At 42.8% G+C, this 25,513-nt stretch overlaps 1 protein-coding gene across 1 annotated transcript in view; it reads right to left on the bottom strand.

Annotated features, from left to right (window-relative positions):
• Window positions 1–4,604: 4,604 nt before the first annotated feature.
• TTLL7 (tubulin tyrosine ligase like 7) overlaps window positions 4,605–25,513 on the bottom strand; it is a 925,222-nt gene continuing 904,313 nt past the window's right edge. The window contains exon 23 of the mRNA XM_085600119.1: window positions 4,605–6,043. Coding sequence (XP_085456245.1) covers window positions 5,923–6,043 — 121 coding nt within the window. The 3' untranslated portion in view covers window positions 4,605–5,922. The remainder of the gene's footprint in view (window positions 6,044–25,513) is intronic.

Below are 25,513 nucleotides of genomic sequence, written 5' to 3'. Positions count from 1 at the left end.
TCAATTTAATAATTATCAATTAAAAAAGTTATTAATGTATTACTTAATTAACTTTCCATACTATACCCTCACAAACACTTAAAATATAACTAAAAATAAATAAGAATAACACAATTTGCATAATTGATAATTAATTATTTAATTAATCAACAATTATTAATTATTTGTTAATTAATTACTTGATTAACATCCCACCCTATACCCCATACAAACCGAGCAATGCACAACTAAAATATAGTTAAAATTACAGTTAAAATGAATCATTACATAATTTACATAATTAACGTGATGTATATAATTAATGATCAGTTAAATAAGTAATAATAAATAAATAATCGATCATTAATTATTATTTAATTAACTTCCCACCCTATATCTCTACATACCAGCAGACTACACCTAAAATATAAGGAATATATCAAGTTATAAAACAATATACATAATTAATGACCAATTAAATAATTAATAATCAATGAATAATTAATAGTTAATCATTACTTAATTAGCTTCCCTCCCTGTACCCTTACAAACCCAACATATACTCCTACAAATCTAGCAACCTATTATAAATTGCTATTAAAAATTAAACTAAAAAATATGAATCACTTATAATTACAAACTAGATTAAAAAATATTATTAACAATTATACAGCCATTAATAACACATATAATTAATATATGAACTAAAACTCATTATGCTAATTAACAAAACGATATTTTTACAACTATGTAATTGAAAAATATATTAACAACAACATTCTTGACAACGATATTACTTACCTGAAAAATTGATATTCTTGTCTACGATTTTTCTGCATCACATTATTTTTGTCTCAAGATATTTTTCGACTGATATTTCTGTTTCCCTATATTTACATCTTGATATTTTCTCTAAATACCTCTTGATCGCGTATGTGACACAAACGTTTTCACAAACGCCCTATATCCCAAGAATGGTAAACCCTTCTCGACCAATACATTCAACATATGTCCCTAGACGTCACTCCTTCCTGAGACCTATACTAACACGCGCTGACCCAGCACCCCCGCATGCACACACCAGCCCCACGATCAGCTGTCACCAGTACTTACCGTCAAAACCTCTCTTTCCCCCTGCTCGCTCCCGTTAATAAAAGTGCTCACCAACCCTGCCATACAGAACCGCCATCTCCGTCCTCTGAATGCAACCTGCAATTCTATCCCTGCGCCACACTGTGACGAGTACCTCCCTGACCCATATTTACCACCTCTACCTCCCTGTAATACCTGTTTTATATAGAGGAAATACGTTTGCATAGTTAACATTGTGGGACTTGAGAATATACCACCACTGTGCAGATTGATTATCCTGCGCCATTCGTCGAATGATCATGTACTACTATTTATCTTCCGAAGAGGTCTGGTCTCAGGATTCCCTGTATGGGGATCCTTCTGTTGCACCACAATGTTATAAAACCACATATTTAAAAAACACCTCTTGATCGTGTGCTACTTGGCTTTGTGTTAATTCCTTAAACCAAGCACAACCCAGTGCCAATAAAGGGGTTAAACAGTGTATAGCACAATGTATCTTTATGAAACTGAGTTATTTTCGTGGAACCACACATTTTAACCGTGTGCAGGTGACTTCTTGTCAGAATGTGTACTGATTGGTGAGCCTTGGCTACAAATCTCAAGAGAGACACTGCCGCTTGCATTTGCACCACAGCACAAGGCTGTCTCTAAAAACAGGATTGTTATGTACGAGAGGCACCCATGATGTAATCGATGCATAACCCTTTACAAATCTGGTATTGCTTGATTTTAAAAATTTCATTCACGCAACATAGCTCATTATTTTTTCATGTAGAGCCTCACAGAGCGATGGGGGCGGGTGACAAACAATCTAGGCCTCAATCCGACAGTGCATTTTCTGAGAGCTGGCTTTTCGGCACATTTTACAGGTGGTTATCTAAAAAAGATTTTTTTAAACACAGTATTTTTGACGTGTGTCTCAAGAATTATACTCTCGGACTAACTGAAATTATTTTAATACATTCTTACTAAGGCTGTTGTTTTTATGTAGGCTAATAATCCCGTAATACGTTTCAAAACAGTGTTATTTCGCCTTATGTAGGTTTTGTTTCTATTCATGGTGCTCTCTGTGCTTCCATGCAAAGCAAAGGTAAACACTTTGGATGACTAATGTGGGTGGAGACAAGAAAGAATGGCACATGGTTGGCCTCCTGTGTAATGTTACAGACAGCCAAATCAAATGATGGTTATATTGCAGTTCTCTCAGTGGGAGGGGTGTGCAGGAGTGTGGACCTCACTTTGGGAGAGGAGTAGCCTTGAAAATTGTCAACTCAAAAATGTAGAAGAAGAAGGTTCAAAAGCTTCTGGGGTCAGTTATTGTCCAATGCAGAGCTGACATGGCCGGGCAAGTCGGGCCGGATTGCTTCTTTAGCTAGAGACCAAAACTGACTTCCATATGGTTTGGTCTCTTCTGTACAGGGAGAGGCAAGCTTAAATGATGTCATATAATGCTGCCTAAAGAAACAACAGGCAACAGAGCTCTCTGACTCCATAACATCAGCTATGCAGCTTATATTTTACAGTGAGTCTAATGGCAGCATGATGTATGAATTTAATCACCAAATCCAACCAAGAAGGAAATACACAATCGCAGCAAGAATTTGTCGCAACATAAGGAAGTGTGGCAAATACTTACTCAATCCTAATTATTCCAAGTCCTAATCTTTCTCCTCAGACTTCTAATGCATTGAGGTGAGTCCTCACCATTGAGAAATGTATGAAGTTGCCCGATACGTTCATGTGGTTGGTGAGTCCATGCAGGATGCACCACCTAATAATACAAGCAAAATTTCAGGCGCCCCCAAACATTCCTCCTACTTTATACTGAAGACTGGAAGGAACTGTGCTATTTGCAATTTAAAAAGCAGTATTAACAACAACTACCAAAAAGCAATGGGGGAATTGGTGCTGACTTGCTGGTAGTATGTTCACACGCTCTTCATTCCTATGGTGTTGCCTTGTTAAGAAGTAGGTCCATATTTAGGGTTTGGTGGAGCAGAAGTGAGTCTACTTTCACAGTTCTCCTGTCCCATTTAGAGGTAGGGAAGTCTCTGAATCTGTGCTGATGAAGCCTCTGCTGGTAGGGCCACTGCACAATCTTAGTTGGCACTCCTTTATCTACACAGCCACCAAACAGTGTGGACACAGGCAGGAAAAAACTCCCTGCAGTCTGTTGTTTTGTTTTCTTTGTATAAGCAAATCACTGCTTTCTGAATTTACTTCTGTACAAACTAATTCCTGATGGGGTTCCATAGTATGGAGACCTACTCAGCACTCAGTTCTGACAAAAATGATCCTGCCATGTTGCCAGGATCATTTTTGCAAAGAAATTACCCACCCAACAGGCAGTTCAATCTTAGACCCATATTACAAGGCTGTCGATATTTGGTGGACCGGTGCTGATGATTATGAGTTTTCTTCCCAAAGTGGGAATAACCACACAGCTCCAGAGAGGCCAGGTCCTTCTCTGTGCGTTTTTCCTTGATTCCGGGGAGAAAACTGCTGACATAATTTGCCTTCTCTGAGCACGTGGAAAATGTCATTTTGAGAGCCTGTGGGTGTTGGGGAAGAGGTAAGAGAGAGCTGAGGACTAGTGCCGGCTTTCCTTGTCTGGGGGAGCGTTCTTTGCTCCTCTTGTGGTGTTCCCAAGGTTTGGGTGGGGCTGGGCTGTGCTCCTGTCTGCTCCCCCGGCAGCACGTAACAGGGTCCAGTGTCTCAGGGCTCAACATTTCCAGGTCTGGACTTTGGAGATATGTTAATTCCGCGCCCAGAGACACTCAGAATTGCAGATGGCTGAATTCTACCCAGTGCTATCAGCCTAGCTAAAATGTTGCCACTCGTAACCAAGAACCTCGACAGGATGCCCGATCATACACAGGGTGGAATGAGGCAAGGTTTTGTGAGGATGACTATCTGGCATGGTCTGAGAGACCCCTTTTGTAAGTCTCAGTCTCACGCAATGGATTAATGTGGTAGGTAAAGGCTTAATCCCTTTCTTGACTAGACCAAAGGTGATGAATAAGGTGTCAGAAACACTAAAGACTAGATACACTAAAAAAGGGATTCACTCCTTGCACACCTCAAAAACAGTGGCGCCTTGTCAGGGAGTGAGGGATTTCGATACATTGGTGAGAGGATACTACCTGCAAAACATTTTTAAAAATGCTATCCTTGTTTCAGAGTCCTTAATCCCCAAAATCCACTGATTGGTTATTTTGCAACTGAACAAAACCAGAACCATTATTATACAGTAAAAAAGTAAGAGCATGCCATCTTTGAAAACCAATTAAATGTCCAATAGTAGAAATTAAGCTCCAACGAAGCATTTGCAGTTTTCAAAACTAATAGCAAATGCTTGATGTGAGATTTCTAGCCATGCTTTTAGGGTCAACATCTGCTGCTTCCACTTGAATATCCTGGAAATCTAATGGACTAATAAGAATTGGAGAAAAAACATTTAGCAATCAGGGAGAAAAAAGGAACATGATATTCAACACCCACAACCTTAAAGTATATGTATGGGAGCAAAAAGGGTGGGAGACAGGAATATTCCTGTGAGGCAACAATATATTTCATGTGTAGGCAATGATGTACCTGTTTCCGAGGTGAGGACACACGTCACTGTGTTATGAATATATGGATAAGAAGGTAAAGCATGTTTCCATGGCAATCACAACTATTTTTACATTTTAAAAACTAGATGGAGTCTTTGAAACTGTGGATCGTCCGTATCTGTATTTGCAGGGAGCTCTATCAGTTTCACTCCCGCCTGGGAGAATGATGCATAGGGAGCTAAATGCTGTGTAAATTATTGGTTCCGGAAAGCGAAAATTGCTTGCCTATTCAGCGTAATATTATAAGGCAGAATTCATCTATTCGAAGAATCCAAACATTCTGTGGTTTTCGCTACGTTTTCTGTCATTTCTTTAAACAATGTAAATCCTATGAAACAGACATAATGACAATTTCTTATTCAATTTTTAAATATGTACAAATAAATAGGAAAAACAACAAATGTCATGTTATTGAAGTTAAAATTAAAATAATATTTTGTGGCAAAGCAACAATGCAAATTAACTTGTGTGTCTTTATCCGAAGGGGTTTCGCTGGCAAAATAAATAAATAAATAAGACACAAGGCAAATAATTGTGAAGGGTGTGTGTGTGTGTGTGTTTGTGTGAATGTGTGTGTGTGTGTGTGTGTGCGTGTGTGTGTGCGCACATACACTAAACGGTAGAGTTCCTAGTTGTTTTGCAACGGTCTCCTGTCTTAAAAGGTCTTGAAAAGGTGATTTGATATTTGCAAATAATAGTCAGAACATAATCAACACTGACACGTCCGCTTACAATGATTGCAACCTAAATTATTATTTTTAAATGTATTTTCATTTCATTAGGAAAACTAAAATGGGCAATGGACATAACGTTTGTTTTCAGCTTTGACAATATATTATTATATTTCCTATTTATAAAAATGCCACCACGCTTTTAAAGATTATCAAGATAACATCTGTGCAAAAGAAAAAAGGGTTGCAAAATAATTAGTCTAGTTCAGGTGAGACACATCTGTAAAATAAAGCTGAACAATATTAGACTTCAGAATAAATGAGTTTGTACAATTCCGCAGACAGTTCAGTTTCCTGAAAGAAATAATTACTTACACATTCAGCTGGAGCTACACGGTTTCTAAAATTTCTCCAAAACGTTTGTCGTTTTCTTATCAATTTAACATACATTATCCATTCTACAATGCTAAAGTTACCATGATGCATATTGCACTTCCTGTCCGTGTACTGGATTAGGAAACAAAATAAAATTTCTATTTAAAAATGTCTATTGTCCTTTAACTTCATAGGTGGCCAAGCCTGGGAGTAAACAAAATACTGGATCGTGGCATTCCGGAAGAATTGCGGATATAGCTAGAAGACGATGTCCTCATGATGATCTGTGACGTCACTGGAAGCAAATACCTAAAATGATTAAGAGTATAGATCAGTAAAAAAGGAAAGCGCTGGTTTATAAAAGTAAGTATTAGCCGTGGCAATCCAGAGATCAGAACCGTCACTGACACTGCAATGAATTATACAAACTGTGCATCATAACATATTAAAATCCAGCACAACAGCTGTACACCTTTAGGAACTTTGTAAACAATAAATGGACCAATTGTTCTAGAGTTCATGCACGTACAGTGACATTATCCCCCAACACTGAAAATAAAGCTCTACAATAAGGCCGTCTTCATATCAAGAAGTCCTAATAAAACAACAATAAGCTCATCATAAGCTGCTCCGTAACAAGTTTCGGTAATAATACAACCAGTATTACCAAGAACGCACAGCATTGCCACACTATTTTATTTATTTATTTGTAAGTTTATTTATATAGCGCGTGTATACCGACAGGTCTCTTAGCGCTTGACAGAAAAGAGGTTGCATTCAAGCCGGTGCGGACAGTCCTGGTGGTGAATGAGGTTAAAATGTGTCTTTAAATAGCAGAGTTTTTAGCAATTTACGGAAAGGGAGCAGACCCGGTTCCTTTCGTAAGGTATCCGGCAGTTGGTTCCAAAGTCGTGGCAGAGTGACTGAGATAGCTCGTCCACCCTTGGTGACCAAGTTGCTCTGAGGGCAGACTAGCTGAAAGGCATCTGCGGAGCGAAGTACTCGCCCTGGAACATATTTACCTAGACGTTCCCTTATGTAGCTAGGGGCGTGACCATTAAGGGTTTTGTGAGCAATACACAGGCCTTTGAATTTTGCGCGCTGTCTGACAGGCAACCAGTGTAGCTTGCGCAACAGGGGTGAAGCATGGGTCCTCCTAGGAAGGCTAAAAATCTGCCTAGCGGCGTCATTCTGTACAACCTGGAGTCGATTTGTGAGTTTCAGAGGGAGTCCTAGATAGAGCGCATTCCCATAGTCAAGGCGCGATAAGATAGTAGCCGAGACTATGGATTTCATAGAAGAAACTGATAAAAGGGGGACCAGTTTCCTCAGTTGTCTCAGGATGCCGGTGCAGATGGCCACCACTGAGTAGACCTGGTGACTCAAAGAGAGTTCTGAATGGATCTTGATTCCCAGGCTTTTCACGACTGGTGACGGACATGGAGGGGCCCCGAGTTCTTTGGCCCAGAACAGGCCACTCCTATAAGGTGAAATTATTAGTGACACTAACCAAGAGAGAGCAAGAAAGATTCATCATATTGTCAAATGCCTCTCATTGTTGTTTGTTAAGACCTTTTTGATTTAATAATTTCACTTTATAGGCTATGATCACCTCACTGGGTTCACTTTTTTCACTTTTTTCACCTGTGCCTGTAGTAGATTGAAAAAAACTGTTTCGTGATAAAATTGTTATCGATGAAATAAACTATATTTACTTCGGCTGAAGTAAATATTTTTCCAGGCTACTTAAGTATCAATTTATTGTTCAAAAAATTTTATTTAATTTTTGCAGTTTTCAATTGAAATAATTTCCTTTTCATGTCTCCCGTTTTCTGATTCAGTCGGTTATGAGTTTAATGTTTACTCTATATTGACAAATGTGTTAAGTGAAATAAGTTCCTTGTGGACACTGTTCTTGCTTAGTGCTCCATGACCTTAGCTAAGAAAGGGAGTTGCGAGATAGGCCTATAGTTTTTCAACTCAGCCTTGTCAGCTCCTGGCTTTTTCAATAAGGGGATAACTCTAGCCTCCTTCAAATTGGATGGTACCTGGCCAGTGGCCAGGGAGTTATTGAGAAGTGTGAGGATCTGACAATCCAAGACTGGGAGGGCCATCTGGAAGATCCTAGGTGGACATGGATCGGCCGGTGAACCGGATTTGGTTTTGTTTATCAATGATGCCAGAGCTTCTGAGTCCAGGGGGGGAAAGTCTGTAAGGAATTGAGCTGGTGAAGTGAAAGGCAGCAGCAGTTCCTGGGTGCTCAGAGCGATAGGAGATCTGTCGATCTCATGAAGAATATCTATCACTTTCTGAAGAAAGAAAGTCTGCAAGGTATTGACGTCGAAAGGTATTAAGGTTGATTTGGCGTCGACCTTTTTGCTGAGTTCCTTTAAGATCTTGAAAGTTTCCGTCTGTTTATTAGGGGCATCTGTAATCCGAGCCTCATCGTATTCAGCTTTCCTAGAGGTAATATATTTCTTATATAGGGCCAGAGCAGCTTTATAAAGGATCAGATCAGTGGCATTTTAGGCTTTCCTCCACTGTCTCTCCACTTTACGCAAGCTCTGTCTATTTACCCGCAAAGCTTCATTAAACCAGGGAGCCCCCTTACGTTTGGGCTTTGTTCTTTCCCTGCGTTCTGGAGCTAAATGGTCAATAGCTGATTGGAGGGTGTTACTAAGGGATTGGCTGGCTATGTCGATGTTGGTGTAGCCCCCCTCCAGCCTGCATAAGGGTAGTCTCTGAAGGATGTCTATGAGATTATCCATCTGGATCTTATGCCAGCTTCGCACTCTCCTCCATTCCGAAAGAGATTGGGTGGGGGAGCTATCCAGAGGGACCCAGCAGGAGATTAGGGAATGGTCCGACCAAGCACATGGAAGACTGTTTAGGAGCCTGTCTTGCTGGTTAGATGACCAAACCAGATCAAGGGTGTGCCCTTTGATGTGAGTGGGGCAGTTTACCAATTGGTGAAATCCTAAGTTCGACATTGTCATGTCAATTTGTTTAGCATGTGGCTCTCGTGGGATTCTTTCCCAATGGAAATTAAAATCTCCTACGACCATAAGCTTTTGATAGCGTGTGCTAAGGTCCGATAGAGTTTGAGTTTGAGTTTTAAAATACTTGTAAAGCGCTCCTACACCTGCGGTTTCTTGGCGCTACTGCTAACCAGATCCAGGGCCAAAAGACGGGGGAGACTGCTGGGGATTTAATCAAAGGATTTTGTGAACAGATGGGCTTTGAGATGTTTGTGAAATTGCGGGTACAGGGAAATGGATCGCAGAGCTAGGGGAAAGGAGTTCCAGAGGATCGGGGCAAGGGTAGCAAATTTCGAACCACCCCACTTCTTTGTCCGATAGCGTGGGATAGTGAGGAGGGACTGGGACGAGGAGCGGAGTTCCCTAGTGGGTACATAGGGGGTGATCTCTGAGGAGATAAATGTTGGAGCCCGGTCCAGATGGGCCAAAAAGGTGATGGAGGCGAGCTTGAATTGGATACAGGCTCGCACAGGGAGCCAGTGCAGGGATTTCAAGAGGGGGGAGGAACGGTGAAATTTGGGAAGATTGAAGACCAGGCAGGCCGCCTGGTTTTGTATCTGCTGCAAACGCCGTAAGCTATATGCAGGGATACCTGCATATAGGGCGTTGCCGTAGTCCAGGCGGGAGACCACCATGGCTAAAATGATGAGTTTTTTAGAGCTGAGAAGGTGAAGAAACGGGACACCCTGCGTATAATGCGCAGTGAAAGGAAAGAGGAAGATACCACAGAGCTAACCTGGGAGTGAAGGGTGAGTTGAGAGTTCAGTTTTATGCCGAGGGTTTTAACAGAGGTAGAGGGTTCAGGAGAGGGGCCAAGAGAGGGGGGCCAGAAGAGAGGGGACCAGGGGCTGGATGAACCACCCGTCAACACCAGCTCGGTCTTGTCAGGGTTGAGTTTAAGGTGATTGTGGCTCATCCAGTCCCGGATGTGGAGCATGACAGATTGAAAATTAAGGATAGAAGAGGGGGAAGAAGAGAGGTTAAAGACCAGCTGGAGGTCATCCGCATAATTAAATACGGAGACCTCCATTTGTTGAAGAGAAAAGATAAGAGGGGCAATATAGAGATTAAACAGGAGGGGGGAAAGGGAGGAGCCTTGGGGAACCCCGCACTGAACTTTTCGGATGTCCGCTGTAAAATCACCCAGGCGAACGGCCTGGGTGTGGTCGCTCAGGAAGGATGAGAGCCAGACCAAGGCGGTCCCTCCGATCCCGGCCGCCCTGACACGGGAAAGCAAGATGGTATGATCCACCGTGTCAAAGGCGGCCGAGAGGTCGAGGAGCACAAGGGCCTGGCGCCGGTTAGTATCCATACCCTCCCTGAGGTTGTCCAAGACCGAAATAACAACGGACTCCGTGGAGTGTGCGGGGCGGAAGCCGGCCTGGCGGGGAGCAAGAGCTCCATGAGTCTCTACAAAGGAGCTCAAAGCGCCAGTGACATGGCGCTCGAGCACCTTTGCCAGAAAAGGTAAGAGGGAGATGGGGCGGAAATTGGCAGGGACAGAGGGGTCAGCCCCAGGTTTTTTTAGAATCGGAACAATAATCGCAGACTTCAAGGGGGAAGGAACTACACCTTTAGCCAGAGAACTGTTGAGGAGGTGAAGGGGAGGATCTGGGCAGGAAACAAAGATGTGACGGAGAATGTGAGCAGGACAGGGGTCGAGTGGAGAGCCAGATTTAACCAAGGGTACCAAGGAAGACAGGGCTTCCTTAGATATGGGGGGGAGGGCAGTGAGTTGTCCCTTGGGAGGGGGGCATTGGGGATCAACAAAGGAGGAAGAAGGGGGCGGGATGTTAGCTTTAATAGTAGACATTTTATGGATGAAATAGTTGTTGAGGGAGTGGCAGAGTTCCTCGGAGGGGGCGGGCTTCAAAGTTGTTCTATCAGAGAGCGCCAGGTTATGGATAATCGTGAAAATCTCCTTAGGCTGGTTTTCTGCAGCGAGGATTTTGGAGGAGAAGTAAGCGGTTTTGGCCACCAAGATGTCTTTTTTATACTGGGTAAGGATGTTGGTATACTCCAGTCTTAAAGTGGGGCAATAACTTCTCCTCCAAGCCCGCTCCGCGCGGCGTACAGTAAGTTTGGTGGCCTTAAGGTCTGTGTTGAACCACCGGTTGGCATCCTTGATAGAGTTTCACCAAAATAATCACAGAAGCCAGGGGTTGCATCCGGGGGACGATAAACTGTCAGAAGTACGAAACAAGAGGAGTCAAAGGTAAACTTAACTCCTAAAAGCCATAAGACTAGATTTAAAAAGAGTCGCCACCCCACCCCTCTTCTGTTATCTTGCCTATTGTGCCAAATGGCATCAAAATTCCCTGGCAGGGACGAAATAATATCGGGGGCTGATGCATCCCCCATCCAGGTTTCAGTCAGAGACAGAATATCAATATCCCCTTCCTGAAGGAGAGTAAAAATCTCTAGATGGTGTTTTTGCAGAGATCTTGTGTTCAGACTGCCACTGTAAAACCCAGAGGGTTCCCTAGTCTGGATGAAAGGTGAACTAAGGGCCCAATTAAAGGGTCAGAGGCTGTCCCAGGGTTCCTTAGGAGGTTTCCAGGTTTCAATATTAAGAAGATGGAGGGCTTTAGAGTATAATTGCTTGTGGAGAATGACAGCAGTTCGTTTGCTGAGTACAGGATATTTGGACCAGGATTTGTGGCCCCTGGTCCTGGCAGGGCGCGGACGGGCGCAGACGGGCTTGCCTTAAGCGCGCCTTCGGCGCGCCCGCATCGTGCCCGCTGCGCGTCGGCTCCAGCGTCCTAATGAGGCAGTCCCCTTCCGCCCACCAACCAATCAGCTCTGCTGTGCAGCAGCTGACAACTCCCTCCCAGCACTAGACCGCGTTTCTTAAAGCGGAAGTGCAATTCAAATTAGTTATTTGGGCAGAGTGCCTACAGGAAGTGACTAACTTTGTGATTCAAACAGAAGATCAATTTAAAACATTTAAAGCATTTAAAACAAGTACCGATTGCAATGTTTTAGAGGTACACACACACACGAAGGACCACCTGAGAGTCTTGGCGCGTCTCTCACTCTGTCCGCTGCGCGTCGGCTCCAGCGTCCTAATGACTACTACTGGGTGACTTTGAATGTTCTCATCTGGAATGAGGAACAACATTAGAAGCTGCGTGTGATATTACACTACTTACTATATGTATTTTTCTGAATTCTGGCCCATTTCCTGGTATATTTCAACCGGTGTTTTTGCAGGTGGATATTTGCCGGGCAACACTGTGCGACTTGTAAAAGGTGGATTACCAGCCCACTTTGTATCACATACTTAATCGCTACAGTGAATCTGCTGTACTCAGCCATAAAATGATTTCTGTTTTCACCACTAAGGCACGCATTACAAGTGTAATAGAGCAGTGTCCCTAGGCACAGGTACCGTTCCACCATACAACAAGGTGTCCATTGTTTTTGGATGTGGGATTACTGGGTCCAAAAATACCGGATCTGCAGGGCTGGAATGGAAAGCAAAATCATCCCTGGCAAAAATGTTCAAACCAGCCTTCAAACCAAGCCATGCAATGTAGATTCCCATGACAAAGAATGCTAAAATGGCTGAATCATGGTCAAGACAGCCCATACAGCAGACCCCAAGCCAGATGCCCACCCAGCAAATCCAAGAGTGACAAAATGGCTAGTCAAGTTCTTTAACCCCGGATCCTCAACCAGTAAAACTGCAGGCGCAGCCTAACACCCTCCCAAACCCCTGTATCACCAAGGGGAGAGGAATCAATGCTTCCCTCAGTCACAGCCTGGCAACGACTCGAATGCTCTCACTGCCCACACCACATGCCAAACCCGCAAAGCCCTACTTTGAAATTTAACACCTTCTAAAAGGTATGTTTTAAAGTAATATGCAGTAGTACCTTGAGGAAACCTTTTGTATAGGATTCCATTAAAAGGACACTTGCCAAATGTTATCACTTAAAACAATTACAGGCTCCAAGGCACCATTTACATTTGCTAATTAACCAAATACACACATTTACATTTTTTTTAGATAGTAGTAACCCAAGAGAGAAGGATTGCTTCTTCTTCAGTTCTCTGTCCCTTCTCTAAATTCACAGTACAGAAGACACCCCACCTTTTTCCCTTTCAAATTGAGGCAACTCAATCATTTAGGAACAATTGTTTTCAGTTTTTAATAAAAAAGTATGGAAAATGTTTGCTTAAAAATAAATGAGCTTGATAGCTTATTCCTCTGCCCACTTCAACCACAGTCTTTCTTCTCTACAAATGTCACTATAGTGTCACCATTATATTTGCATCTATTAATATTCCAATTATAGAATGGGGGTTGGGAGCACACTGACTCGCAGTCCCAGCACAGTTCACCCCTTTACATCCTGGTAAATGCAGTACACAGTTCAAACTTACTTCAAAATTAGCTGGAGTATTTCACCAAAGTTGGTGCAGGCATTGCTGTATATCTCTAGACCCGTGTTTCTGGGCTGAGCCCGTCATCTGTAGAGGGCAGCAGTAATAGAGAGCAAGGAAAAATCATCTGGGGTTGCTGGAAATGATGCCAAGTTCTCTCAGGTCACAGTACCACTCACAGGCACACAGGTGCATCTCCAAAGCTTGTCAGCTTTCTGGCTTAAGGGAGTCTTTTAAACAGAATGGGGGTTGGGAGCACACTGCCTCACAGTCCCAGCCCAGTTCGCCCCTTTGCATCCTGGTAAATGCAGTACACAGATCAAACTTACTTCAAAATTAGCTGGAGTTTTTCACTAAAGTTGGTGCAGACATTGCTGTATATCTCTAGACACGTGTTTCTGGATTGAGCCAGTCATCAGTAGAGAGCAGCAGTATTAGAGTGCTGGAGTATGAGGCAGTGTGCGCCCACCCCCCTCCTATTTGAAAACGCTCCCTTCAGCTAACGAGCTGACGAGCTCTGGGTGATGCACCTGCTTTGGGCAGCATCTCCAGCACCCCCAAAAAAAGTGTTGCTCTCTACTGAAAAAGGACAATTATCCTGAAACACGTGTCTAGAGATACACAGCACTGGCTGCACCAGCAAGGGTGAAAAACTAAAGCCTGACACCGAAACAAGTGTTATCATGCACTGCATGTTTTATGATGCATCGGGGCAAACTGAGTGCTGGAGTATGAGGCAGTGTGCTCCCACCCCCCTCCTATTTGAAAAGGCTCCCTTGAGCTAACGAGCTGACGAGCTCTGGTTGATGCACCTGCGCCCAGCGAGTGGTACTGAGACCTGAGAAGACTTTGGGCAGCATCTCCAGCATCCCCCCCAAAAAAGTGTTGCTCTCTACTGAATAAGGACAATTATCCCCCTGAAACACGTGTATAGGGATACACAGCACTGGCTGCAACAAGGGTGAGAAACTAAAGCCTGACACCAAAGATAGTGTTATCATGCAATGCATTTATTATAATGCATCGGGGCAATCGGAGTGCTGGAGTGTGAGGCAGTGTGCGCCCACCCCTCCTAATATTACAATTATATTATCCGCATGATTTCTTCAGGGTCAGTGACAGTGAGGTAGCAATGGAAAAAAAAGAACAGAAAGACTATTTATGAACTGTGGTGGTGTTGCTCGAATATGAATCTACCTTACATAAATGAAAAGACAAGAGGCATCTGGCAAAACAGTAACAAGTTGGTTTAATTACACGCAGCGTCCAGTGGAGTATCGACAGAGGCGAGTCTGAAAACAATCTAGGAGTACAGAAGTTTTGGCCGAACATATATACTTTTTGTCGATACAATAAAACACTTCAACATTCTTTGAAAAGCATCATAGTCATAAACAAGTACAACCATCTGATAAGGGTGACACGGATGGCTCTCGACCTCGAGGAACACACTGCCTCACATCCCAGCACTCAGATCGCCGCAATACATCATGGTAAATGTATTGCCCATGTTGACACCAGAACATGGGCTTCTATTGGAATTCTCTGCGGCATATTATCAAGCCCATTATCGCAGCTTTAGCGGCAGTTTTCTGCCGCTAAACCGGCGATAATTTTTAACGCCGTCCTAGATAATATGCCCCAAAATACTTTGCCAAGCAGTCGCATCAAACATGGTGTCAGTTCGGCAGAGGATCTGCCACACCATCACCTTCAATGTATCTGTCACACCATCAGCTCTTCTGAAGACACAGGGATGTCATGCTAAATTATGCTACGTTTTGATTTCTTGCAGAATGCACAACTCACCCAGGAGGGTATCCTGGTGCTGATATGAGGGGGCTGCGCCGGCAGTGTCTGTGGTATTTGGCAAAGGGCCATTTCTTCAGTTTCTTGTGGATTGAAATACTGAGGAGGTGGCTCTGATGTGTAGGGGGAGGTCGTTCCAGGATTCAGGAGCGCGGTATGAGAACGCCCGACCACCGGAGTTAGCTTTGCTTACTCGGGGGACATGTGCGGGTAAGAGCCTGGCCAAGCTGAGGTTTTCTGGTTGGGTGTGCACTTTTATTTGGCTGTTGAGGTATGAGGGGCCTAGATCGCACAGGGAGAGCCCATCAGGAAGGCAGGAATCTCTAACTGAGAGCCTCCAATGACATGATGGACAGGCGAGTCACACAAGAGACTGTAATTGAGTTCCTTAGTTCTATATAACGATAAATGTAGCATCGATGTTAGGAAATGTTGTGATTTTCACAGAGAGGTGTCAAAAAGAAACAGTATGCAAAGTTACAAACTTTTCATCTTTAGAGGTTCATGTTTCCCAGCCCATTTAATGCATTAGCAGCACCACTCGGTATATGTGATTCAAAGAGGTGAATACATGCCTGGTTTCAGGAATTTAACCTATTTAGATTTGGTGCATATGTGTTACAGGCAGAACAGCTAACACACAATATCTCTATTTGTTAAAATAAAATGGTCAATGAAGGAAACATTTCTTTTTCAGTATATGCAAAACAGCAAGTACAAATGCTTCCCGATAAATTAGCAAGAAGACTACGATTTCATAATCAGGGCAGTATACATGAGTGCTCTCACTCTAACTCCATTTCAGGGTCCCTCTGAGAGTGACCACTGATCCTGACTCCTCTATAAACCCAATGCTAACAAGTGCATTTGCTTCTCTCGCTACAAAATAGTCATTGACTTTAGAAACGTTTCTTGGTGTGTTGGTTTGTAGCACACGAAAACAGTGCAGTGTATGCAAGGCATCTATCAGCGCTTTCTACGGGTATTAAGAATTCAGAACAACGTGGAGACTGAAAAAATAGATGAGAGGGGAGAGAGTTCCAGGAAAACTCTGCAAAGATGAATCACTGAAAATGAAGTATCATGGCCTGCTACAAAATGATGCCAGAAACAGCAGTAATAAGACAGAAAATTCCATCTGAAAAATCACTAACTACGTTCAGCTGGGTTATTAAGAATAGGAACTGATAGGTAAAGTTTCCGTATTGAGAAGATTTTAAAAAAGAGCTGAAACTGAATCGAAAAATAGGGTGAAGGATTTCTAAAAAGCTCACTGTTGGGAAAGAAAAAGATTTCTCTGCAGAGCTCTCGAAAGCGCACCACCCTGCCCGAGTGCATCATAGCAAAATGTATTGTTTTGACCATCGTCTCAATCCACGAAACAAGTGTGTGTGTGTGTGTGTGTGTGTGTGTGTTTGTGTGTGTGCTGAGTTCTGTTTTGTCAAAACTATTTTTATTAAGCGTGCAGGGTCTTGCTTTGACAAGGACTGAGAGCCAGAGTGGGGCTCTGACGTCAGAGGGACACACCTTGTTCACTCTCCTTGAGTGTGACTACTGTCTCGTCAATGGGCTGTAGAGGACTGACACTGGTAGCAGCAAATACGAATGATAGTAATTATGCAGGGCATTTAAAGCTGTCAACTGTTAGAGCGAGGGCCGACCAGCACCTGACACCTTTTTCAATATTTTGCCAGTCCCTACAACTCTGTCATCCATCAGTCTGCAAGAAGTGTAGCCTGCATATGTACATATATATAGTCACAGGAGTGCATGAAACATCTGTGGTGCACGTTTCCATGGGAACACAGGCTTTCATTTTGAATGAGGACAAATCCCGTTGCGCCTGAAATGGAGGGAGAGAGCGAGCCCAGACAGCCGATGTGAACTTGAGGGCCCTTTCAGTCATTCTAGGAATCGTTCTAATGGGCCAGACAGAACAGTGTTTAGTGGAGGCTATAGCGGGTACCTTTGAAGTCAGGGAGTTCGCCACTTCCCTTTTTGGCCCTTTGTTCTCTGGAAGAGTGACCCCTCACTGGATAACAAGAGGATGAGTTGGACAGCATTGCCCTTCTTTTGGGGTTTTCCTGAGAGGAGACCCCCATTCACACCTCAACTCCCTGCACTTTGAGGGAGGGCGCTGAGTGAGTGCTGATGAGGGGTACTCTATGCGCCATCGCAAGACGAAGATACTGGAGTGGGAGGGACTCATGCAACACTACTGCAACACGAGGCATGACCCATACCAAGGCACAGATTATGAGGTCCAGAGACTGGATGTAGCTCCCAAGCAGTAGTCACAAGTGACCCCTTTTATGAAGGGTGTTCAGAACCTGAATCAGAGGTATGTTCCTTGGAGAAAAATAGAGTCCAGGTGTGCTGAACTCACCTCCAATAACCAGATGAGGTTGGACTTAAGAGAATGTACAAGTGCTAAAAATGTCAAGACTTGCCTGAGAAGAGCCACCACTGTGACCAGGAATTGGCACCTGCTTGTTTGGGTGGTGGGGTTGAAATTGAGACTGAGGAACTCCCAACTGGCAAGATCCCCATGATCACGAACCGTCTCCAGCACATGCTCAAAGGACTGCTGCTGGGGCTGCTGCTACTTACCAGCTGGTTCTGGGTGCCGGCTATCCTTCCGTCCTACATTGGTTGGACAGGAATGGGAGCCTCGCTGCATGGCAGGCGGTATGCATCACATCACCCATACCGGGTTCACTCTTGCTGACAGCAACACAACAAGCGCACCTGCTGAAGAGACTGCAGAAAGTACCAGTAAAGCAGGTACTGTGAACTTGATCCCCAAGGGAGCAGACAGTAGTCGGAAGTGAGTAACCAGTGACTGTGTGTGGGCTAAATGGCAACATCAGTTCTCCTCTGTAATATCACTAAGATCCCCCTTGCAGAGATATACATCAAGACATTTGACATTCATAGAATGTCGCTGGAATCCCCTTGTGCTCTTTTCCCATTAGTACCAAGCTAATACAAAAGTAAATAAAAGTAGCCTTTGTCTTTTCCGTAAAGTAAGTCTAATTCTATGTAGAATAGCAATAAAGTATTTTGACAAACCAAAGTACTGGCTGGAAAACAATGTATTAACTGTTATTTGCTGTTTGTTGAGTTCTAAGTCTCTAACTTCACACTACTTACTTTAGCAAGCCTTGAACTTTTCACACACACTTCACTAAGATGCAGGTGGTAAAGGGACGTACTTGGTGCTCAGTTTTGTATATAGAAGTATGGTTCAGCCCAAGACACCAGTAGTAATCAGCTTTAAATGTCACAATCTGGGCCCACTAACACTTGATTGCCCAGGGGCTTCTGAAAACATTCCCACGCTCATGTATATATTAGGAAAAAGGTCAAATGCAGTAAATACCTTCAACTACAGTTTACGATTTTGGTACTGGACAGTCATGTAACCCCACAATCTCACTCAAAACATAATTTTGGGAAACACTCTCTTGAATTGTCCCAGCTAATTCTAACTGTCCTGCTGGAAGCTAACAAGGGCAAAGACAATATTAAGGATGGAGTCAATGTTTTGGAGTTGCAAAATATACCACTTCTTAAAGACAGTGTAGGAGACTAAATTTGGAGGAAAATTTGGACAATTGAATGGTGAGAACAAGTTCAGCAAATATATATCACCGAAGTGTACTCTCAAATTTCCAATCAACATTATTTTTGTCAGCTGATAGCTCCTAATGGACGTGACAAAGATTAGGAAGGAATAAAGTGGAACAAAGAATTGGAAGAACAATCATGCCTATTGCCCTCTGCAGAACTAGCAAATTGGAATGAGAAGACTGAAACGTGTTGATGGAGGGGCCTATGAGAAAATATACATACAGAGCTGAAATATGACCTCATAATTTACGCAATAGTGGAGAGTAATCAGGAGAAGAAAGGCAAAGAAGTTGAAGAAAACTGAAAGCAAGATACGATGACTACAAAACGTATACCTCTTGAGTAACCATTCCACAGTAGTGATTATTAAAGTGGCGACACAGCAGCGAGACATCAACACCTTCAACAGGAAGGCTGCACAAACAACAACAGAGGGTCTTCCCTCCTTAAAATGATACAAGACCAACATGCAGCTACTTTTAATACATTTCTACCAGGCCTGGCAACCGGAAGTAGTCTCCTGCCAGGACAGAGGAGAAATTGGATCCTATTAGTGGACATTTTTATTATCCAGCGTGTCTACACGACACATTTAAAGATGCTATGCCGTGTTTACCGGTGGTGAAGGTTTTAATATGATGTATGGGTGTCCTACATACCCAAATAACGTACTCACTATTATACCTCAGTGTGTGAATATGGTGCATTCTTGGGGTTCATTAGATGGAACCTGATCAAAATGGTGTATATGAAGTAGTCCTCTTGTAGTACTATTTACTGCCTTTTATATGCCTTTGTATAATACCCACTAAACATCTACGATGGAAACAAACTTGGATTGTGCAAAGAATATTCATACACAATTAGGACAAAAAGAAAGCACTGTGCTCTTTTAGCACTTTTACTTTTAGAGAGTAAGGGGCATATTATCAAGCCAGGCGACAAAACTATCGCCGCTTGGAATTGGAATTTCAATTGAAGCCCATGTTAGATGTCCTTCACATCTGACATGGACTTCAATTGGAATTCCATAGAGCATATTATCAAGCCCATTATCGCCATTTTAGCGGCAGTTTTCCGCCGCTAAAGCGGCGATAATTTTATCGCCTGGCTTGATAATATGCCCCCATGACTTTTCGGCTGATACAAAAAGGCATGTAATAAAGACTGCAATGAAAGTGCTCCTGTATCACTAATTCCAGCACTTATAAAGGCTTTTGTGAATCGGCCTCTGTGGGTTAAATGACCGGCAAAAGTGAAGATTTAACAGACCTACAAATAGGTAGTACACTACTAATAACTTGAGATCAATGAAATTTCAAATCGGAATCAAAGTCAGTTCACCAGAGTAAAGTTAATGGAAGATTTGTAATTTTAAGCATGACTAGTCCTGCCTGAAATGTACAATACTGAATGGAAAAACCGAACCCTGTTGGCATCACACCAGGTGAACTGCTTATGGACAAACATACTTTGTAAGCCAAGCATTATTTACTAATTAAAAGACATGACCTTTGTATGGTCTAATCAATGCTAATTGAGCATGTAAAGTGTATTATCAGTTTGCAGAGTAGGGGGTGATATTGATCACAAAAACACGTGTGCATGGTAAATAATGAGTGAACACGATGGTTGCACCTTTCATTAGGCTGTCCGTAGCTGATAGCAAATATGTATTTTTGCAAGAATGTCGGTTGCAAGACAGAGGATGGATGCTGCCCATAAAGGAGAACCCCATCCCCACTTTATACTCTGATGTTCTTAGTTTCCAAGGCTGTCTGAAGGGAATAGACAAAGTTTCCCACCACAGCAACCCCCGGACGGAGCACCCAGTCGTCATCACATAGGCAGGGACTGTTGCATTGCATTCTAGAGTGATGACCATAAACGGAGTAAATGTGTGTCCTAAAGTGAATCACTGAACCGCTTTGAGCTTAAAGGAAGCAATGGCTGTGCCTGTCACGGGACACAGACAGCTGCCTGAGGATACACATGTGCTCACTTAGACTTTCTGCTGGCATTTACCACTGATATTAACTTTTTGGCAAAAGAAATGCAAAAATGCATAAAAATGCAATCAAAACATGGGGAAATATAGAAATGTTGCTCCATGTGTACAATGATGACAGGTATGCATACAATACCCGGCAACAATGCTATTAATACCACAGTATTCTTTGTCTTATTCTCTTACAACTCTTTCTAAATTGAGAGCCCCTACAGTCTTAAGGGTATCACAAGTCCCCATAACACAGCTCAAGCACTATCCAGTGTATAAAATCATATATTTAGTTTTCTAAGTGGTTGGCTGAACGTCCTCTGCTCTGTGATGTGGAATCCGCATTGCAGTAGTAAATGCAGCTGGCCACGTCACCTGCCGGGCGACCTAGGGGGGATCAGCAGCTTAGAGTTGCTCCCCTGCTCGCTTGGATGGGCAGTGTGTCCCAAGAGGGTTACAGTAGGTAAAGTGAGCTCCACCTATGTTTATTGCCTCAAAACCTCAGGAGTGGGTAGGGTGAGGGCACAGGGTCTCATAAGCAGCCAGCAGGTAGGGCAGGCCTCTGTGGTGGTCAACGTTCGGTGGTGAACCTGGTGTGGGCAGTGGTGGAAACAGGGTTGGATGGAGGCCACAATTAGGCCCGGGCAGTCTGTGAACTGAGTAATCAATTGCAAGGACCAATGTTTGACCTTTAGAGGGCACAAGTTGGAATCTTGGCAGGCCCATCCTTATTGGATTCATGAAACGCATGCCATGAGCTGAGTAACAATGAACTATTCTAATAAATCTGCAATGGCCTCCGCATCCTGCATCCCCTAAACTCAGGCATCTTTGGAGCAGTCTGAACATTACAGGTGGAAAACAGGGCAGTACTCACATTTGCACAATGGCATGTTGCTCCCAGTTGTGAGCTGATGAATACCCATAGGCGTATCTTTGTTTGAGTTCGAAATTAGCTTTTTCATACAGCATGTTTGGCTCCTCATTACAATTCAGACACTGCTTAATTTAAAAAAAAGAAAAGTGTCTGCCAGGGTCCGAGGTATCCCCAAGTGGGCACTGCAACTTGCACCACTATTTGAAATTGCACTCCCACTAGTGCGGCAGGATGGACTATTCCAGGACACCCAAAGCTATACGAATGGTCATGATACATGGGTACTGACTATTTTAACATATATTATATTTTTAAACACTCTTGATGTGCTCACTTCAAATTAGATAAACATTGCCATCATACGGTGGATTGTCATAAGTGCAGAGCACCAGTTCAAACTAAGCACTGAGTTCATGCCATAATTCATGTTCAACCTAAGCCCTGAGTTCAGTCCATACTTCATGTTCAACCTAAGCCCTGAGTTCAGGCCATACTTCTTATTCAACCAGTCACTTGCTTAGGTCGCAAGGTCAGAGGGCTTGTAGCATGTTGATTAAGAAGCAACCGGCATCACAGGGCACCGCAGATCTCATGCAACCCATTTCTGCACCATGGGACAGACCAATATTTGGTGATCTAGGGTTGGTCAACATGATCAATGGAGGATATATAGTCAATAACTAAAGCAATAGGGTTTAAGTGGCACAAGAATTTAAAGTGGCATTTTGGATGTGTCCAGCTTATGTCTAAGGCTTTGCTCCAACTCAGGCAACATATCTAGCACTGATTTCCATAAATTACTTTCTGTGCAGCATAAGCAGCATTAGGTAACTTAGGTGGGCAAAAGGCATAGTTTTAATCGTTGTTTGAGCATCTTGCGAAGTAAGGACATTATACAATGTAAAGGCCATGTGGAAGAAAGCTATATGCTAGGAAACTGTTGAACAGATGTGAAAGCAGTGAAAGCAGATTGACTATACATGAGTCAGGATGCATTGCAGAGAAAGTAAGTTGTGAACAATTAAGCCCAGAATCAGTAGGCTGTGGGGATTTATGTGTAACTGGTATGGGCAGAGGCATAAGTGGTATGGTCTATGGTGAGAGGTTCTTTCAGGTTCAAAGGGACCACTCTATTCACAGTGATAGGGTTATTGGTAACCAGTTCCAAATGGCCCACATGAATTGCTGCCAGTGAATATCCTTTTCTAGGTTGAATTACAGTGAGTAGATGTCTCTCTGTGGCATGATGAATATTTCATTGTACTCCCATAAGGATATAGACTGTAAGATTCATCACGATCTTCTAGAGAAAATGACTGAGAAAAGGGTGCCACTAGTCATGTCTGTCATGATAAGGAGAACTGCATCACTCTCTTCTCTGACACAGTTTAGTTGTTCTGGAGATGAGTTGGTAGTACATCAGTTTGTGGTGATCTGATGTAGTTGTAGGTTTACATGAAAGCGGTTCAACATGACAAGTCGAGGGGCTAAGGTAATAGCTCTTGTTTTAAAAAAGGGAAATGATACTAATATAGACTGCCTTAACTAGCATAATTCCCCCATCCACCACCATTTACACCTGCATGTCCACCTGAATAAAAGATGTTATCCCAAGGACCAACTCAGATTTAGTGGAGAGGGTTCTAACAAAGGGCTGTGTCTCAGGAGAGAACTGTACTCACACACTCTGGAGGCATAGAGGTTGCCACAACTGCATATTAAATTGGCTTTCCCCTGGGAATGGGCTATGGTGAAATAAAGAGGTGTCAGTATAACAACTTCAATGTGTTTGATCCTGAAAGTCAAAGGAGTGTTGGCATCATATCCTTTGGGGAAACCGGGAAATGATTTTGGTGTTGCAAAAATGCATTTTATTTCCAAGGACTATCCCAGACTCCTCAAAGCTGTGGGTGTGGTAATTACATGAGTGTTCAGATTTAACCTGTTATTCATGAAGGGACAGATTTACAAGCCACTTGCGCCACTTTTAAAATGGGAAAAGTGACGCAAAAGTAGCGCAATGGGCTTGTAAATCTGCCCCGGAATTCTCAAACCTACATCTTAAAGAAGAGTTGCTATTCCATCATCTGGTGGGGATCAGATGGTGCCCATATTGCTGGATTGTATCAGGTATTATTGATTTTTATTTGAAAAGTTTTAGAAAGCAAGAACAAGATCCAGACGGGTATCATAGTGCTGTACATAGAGGAAAACTGACATGGAAGTGCAGAGACAGTATAAGTACAATACAATAAAGCAACATGAGAGGAACCTGAAGCATAAAGTAAATGAGGGTGCTGGGGAAGAAGAGGTAGTAAGTGAACAAACTGGTAAAAGCCCACCTAGATGGGGCCGAGCAGTTTCAGCATCGAATTGCTTCCAAAGAACGACGAAATACATTTTACATATTAAATTCCCATTCACTATTAGGGGGTTTATCGAGGTACTTAAAGTAGTGCAGCAAATTAAACCGAATGCACACATTGGGACAATGAATTCTAGGAGTTATGATGTGCTGGGTTGGTTGCAGCCAGTTACAAAAGAAGGTATAGGATCCTCTTACATGTTCATATTGAACTTCGCAAAGGATTATGGCCTTCACATATGGTTGCAGGAATCGTCTGGAATGTATTTAGTTTCTGTCAACAATCACTGTGTCACCAAAGGATTGACTGCAAGTTTGAATTCCCAAAGTATTTTCTGCAAGTTAGTTGCAGTGGATTACAAAGAATTTAGGAATTGATGTTGTATTGTTCAAACCTGGATCCCATAGGAGGGCTACCATTGCATCCTCTGTTAGGAATCGGGAAATGTCACTAATACTGTAATTTTATGTTGATGTGATGTCAGTACTGCTGGGTTTTTGTGTTGTAGCAGAAATAGAAATAAATGCCTGGAGTCAAAGGCACTGGAAGTAGGGGAGCCAAGGAGGCTGCAGCACCCTCAAAATAACCCTGCTGGAGTTCAGAAGGTGAATGAGCAATAAAGATGCCTTTGCATTTTGTGTTTTTCTTTTCACATGTGCTGGGCATTTAAAGACAAAGGTCAAATGTCAGGCTATATCTTATTACAAATTGCTGCTTATTATTTCAACAACAAAACTGGTGTTCAGTTTACTTTCTCTGACTGCCAAGCGAGAAATCTTGTAAAAGGGACCTTGGTGGCAATCTTGCTGGGGTACAGGGAGTGTGAAAGTAAAGGCTGCAGGATCTCATTTCTTTAACACACATCAAAATTTAGATAACTTCAAGTTAACTATACACATATTTCAAGATATATCAGCAATCAGGAAATCACAAAGGAAGCACATTTTTGTAATTCTGAAGTGTGATAGAAAGAAAGATTTTAATAGGATCAAAACAAATCACTTTACTTGGTGATGCGCAAATGATAAATATTTGCTGAAACCTGATTCCCACTTATTATTTGTGCTCTATATCGTGTTATTAGTACAGCTGCATGTCTATGCACATCTATTGGCCATTTTAAGCAGAAAGGTTGCACTCTGTAAATGGCAGTGCACTACCACACAAGAGTTCCAAAATGCACCACAGGGTACATACCACTCTCCTGCTGAATGGGCATGCCACATTTGCTATACTTGCATTTTTTTACGCTTGGATGCAGCATATAAAACATTAATAATAGCACCCCCACTCTGAACATTGTTCCAGCACCCCTGCCTGAAGTTATCATCTACCATGTTCTGTGACAGCAAATTGGGAGGAAGTAACATAATCATTTTATATGTTTTCTGTCAAAACCTGATTCTCAAAAAGGGTTGGCACTACAAACTTTGGAGGGAATTTGGTACAGCCTTGTGGTACTGGAATTGTATTTTATTTACTATATCAGTTAATGAAACTGATGTCAATGTTACGATGGGCAAGATTCAGTTGAGGAGAATTTCAAAGAACATACCGTTTGTTTGGTCTAGGTATAAATTAGAGTGAGAGCAGAATTTCAAAACACAAGGGTTTACATCACATCCTCTGATGGGAAAGAAGTGATACCCTTTGCTGCACTACCTAAGT

Source organism: Triturus cristatus, chromosome 4_2, assembly GCF_964204655.1.
Source record: "Triturus cristatus chromosome 4_2, aTriCri1.1, whole genome shotgun sequence".
Classification (NCBI taxonomy): Eukaryota; Metazoa; Chordata; class Amphibia; order Caudata; family Salamandridae; genus Triturus; species Triturus cristatus.
Note: the sequence above shows the minus strand (reverse complement) of the source record. Positions and strands in the feature narration are given on the sequence as shown.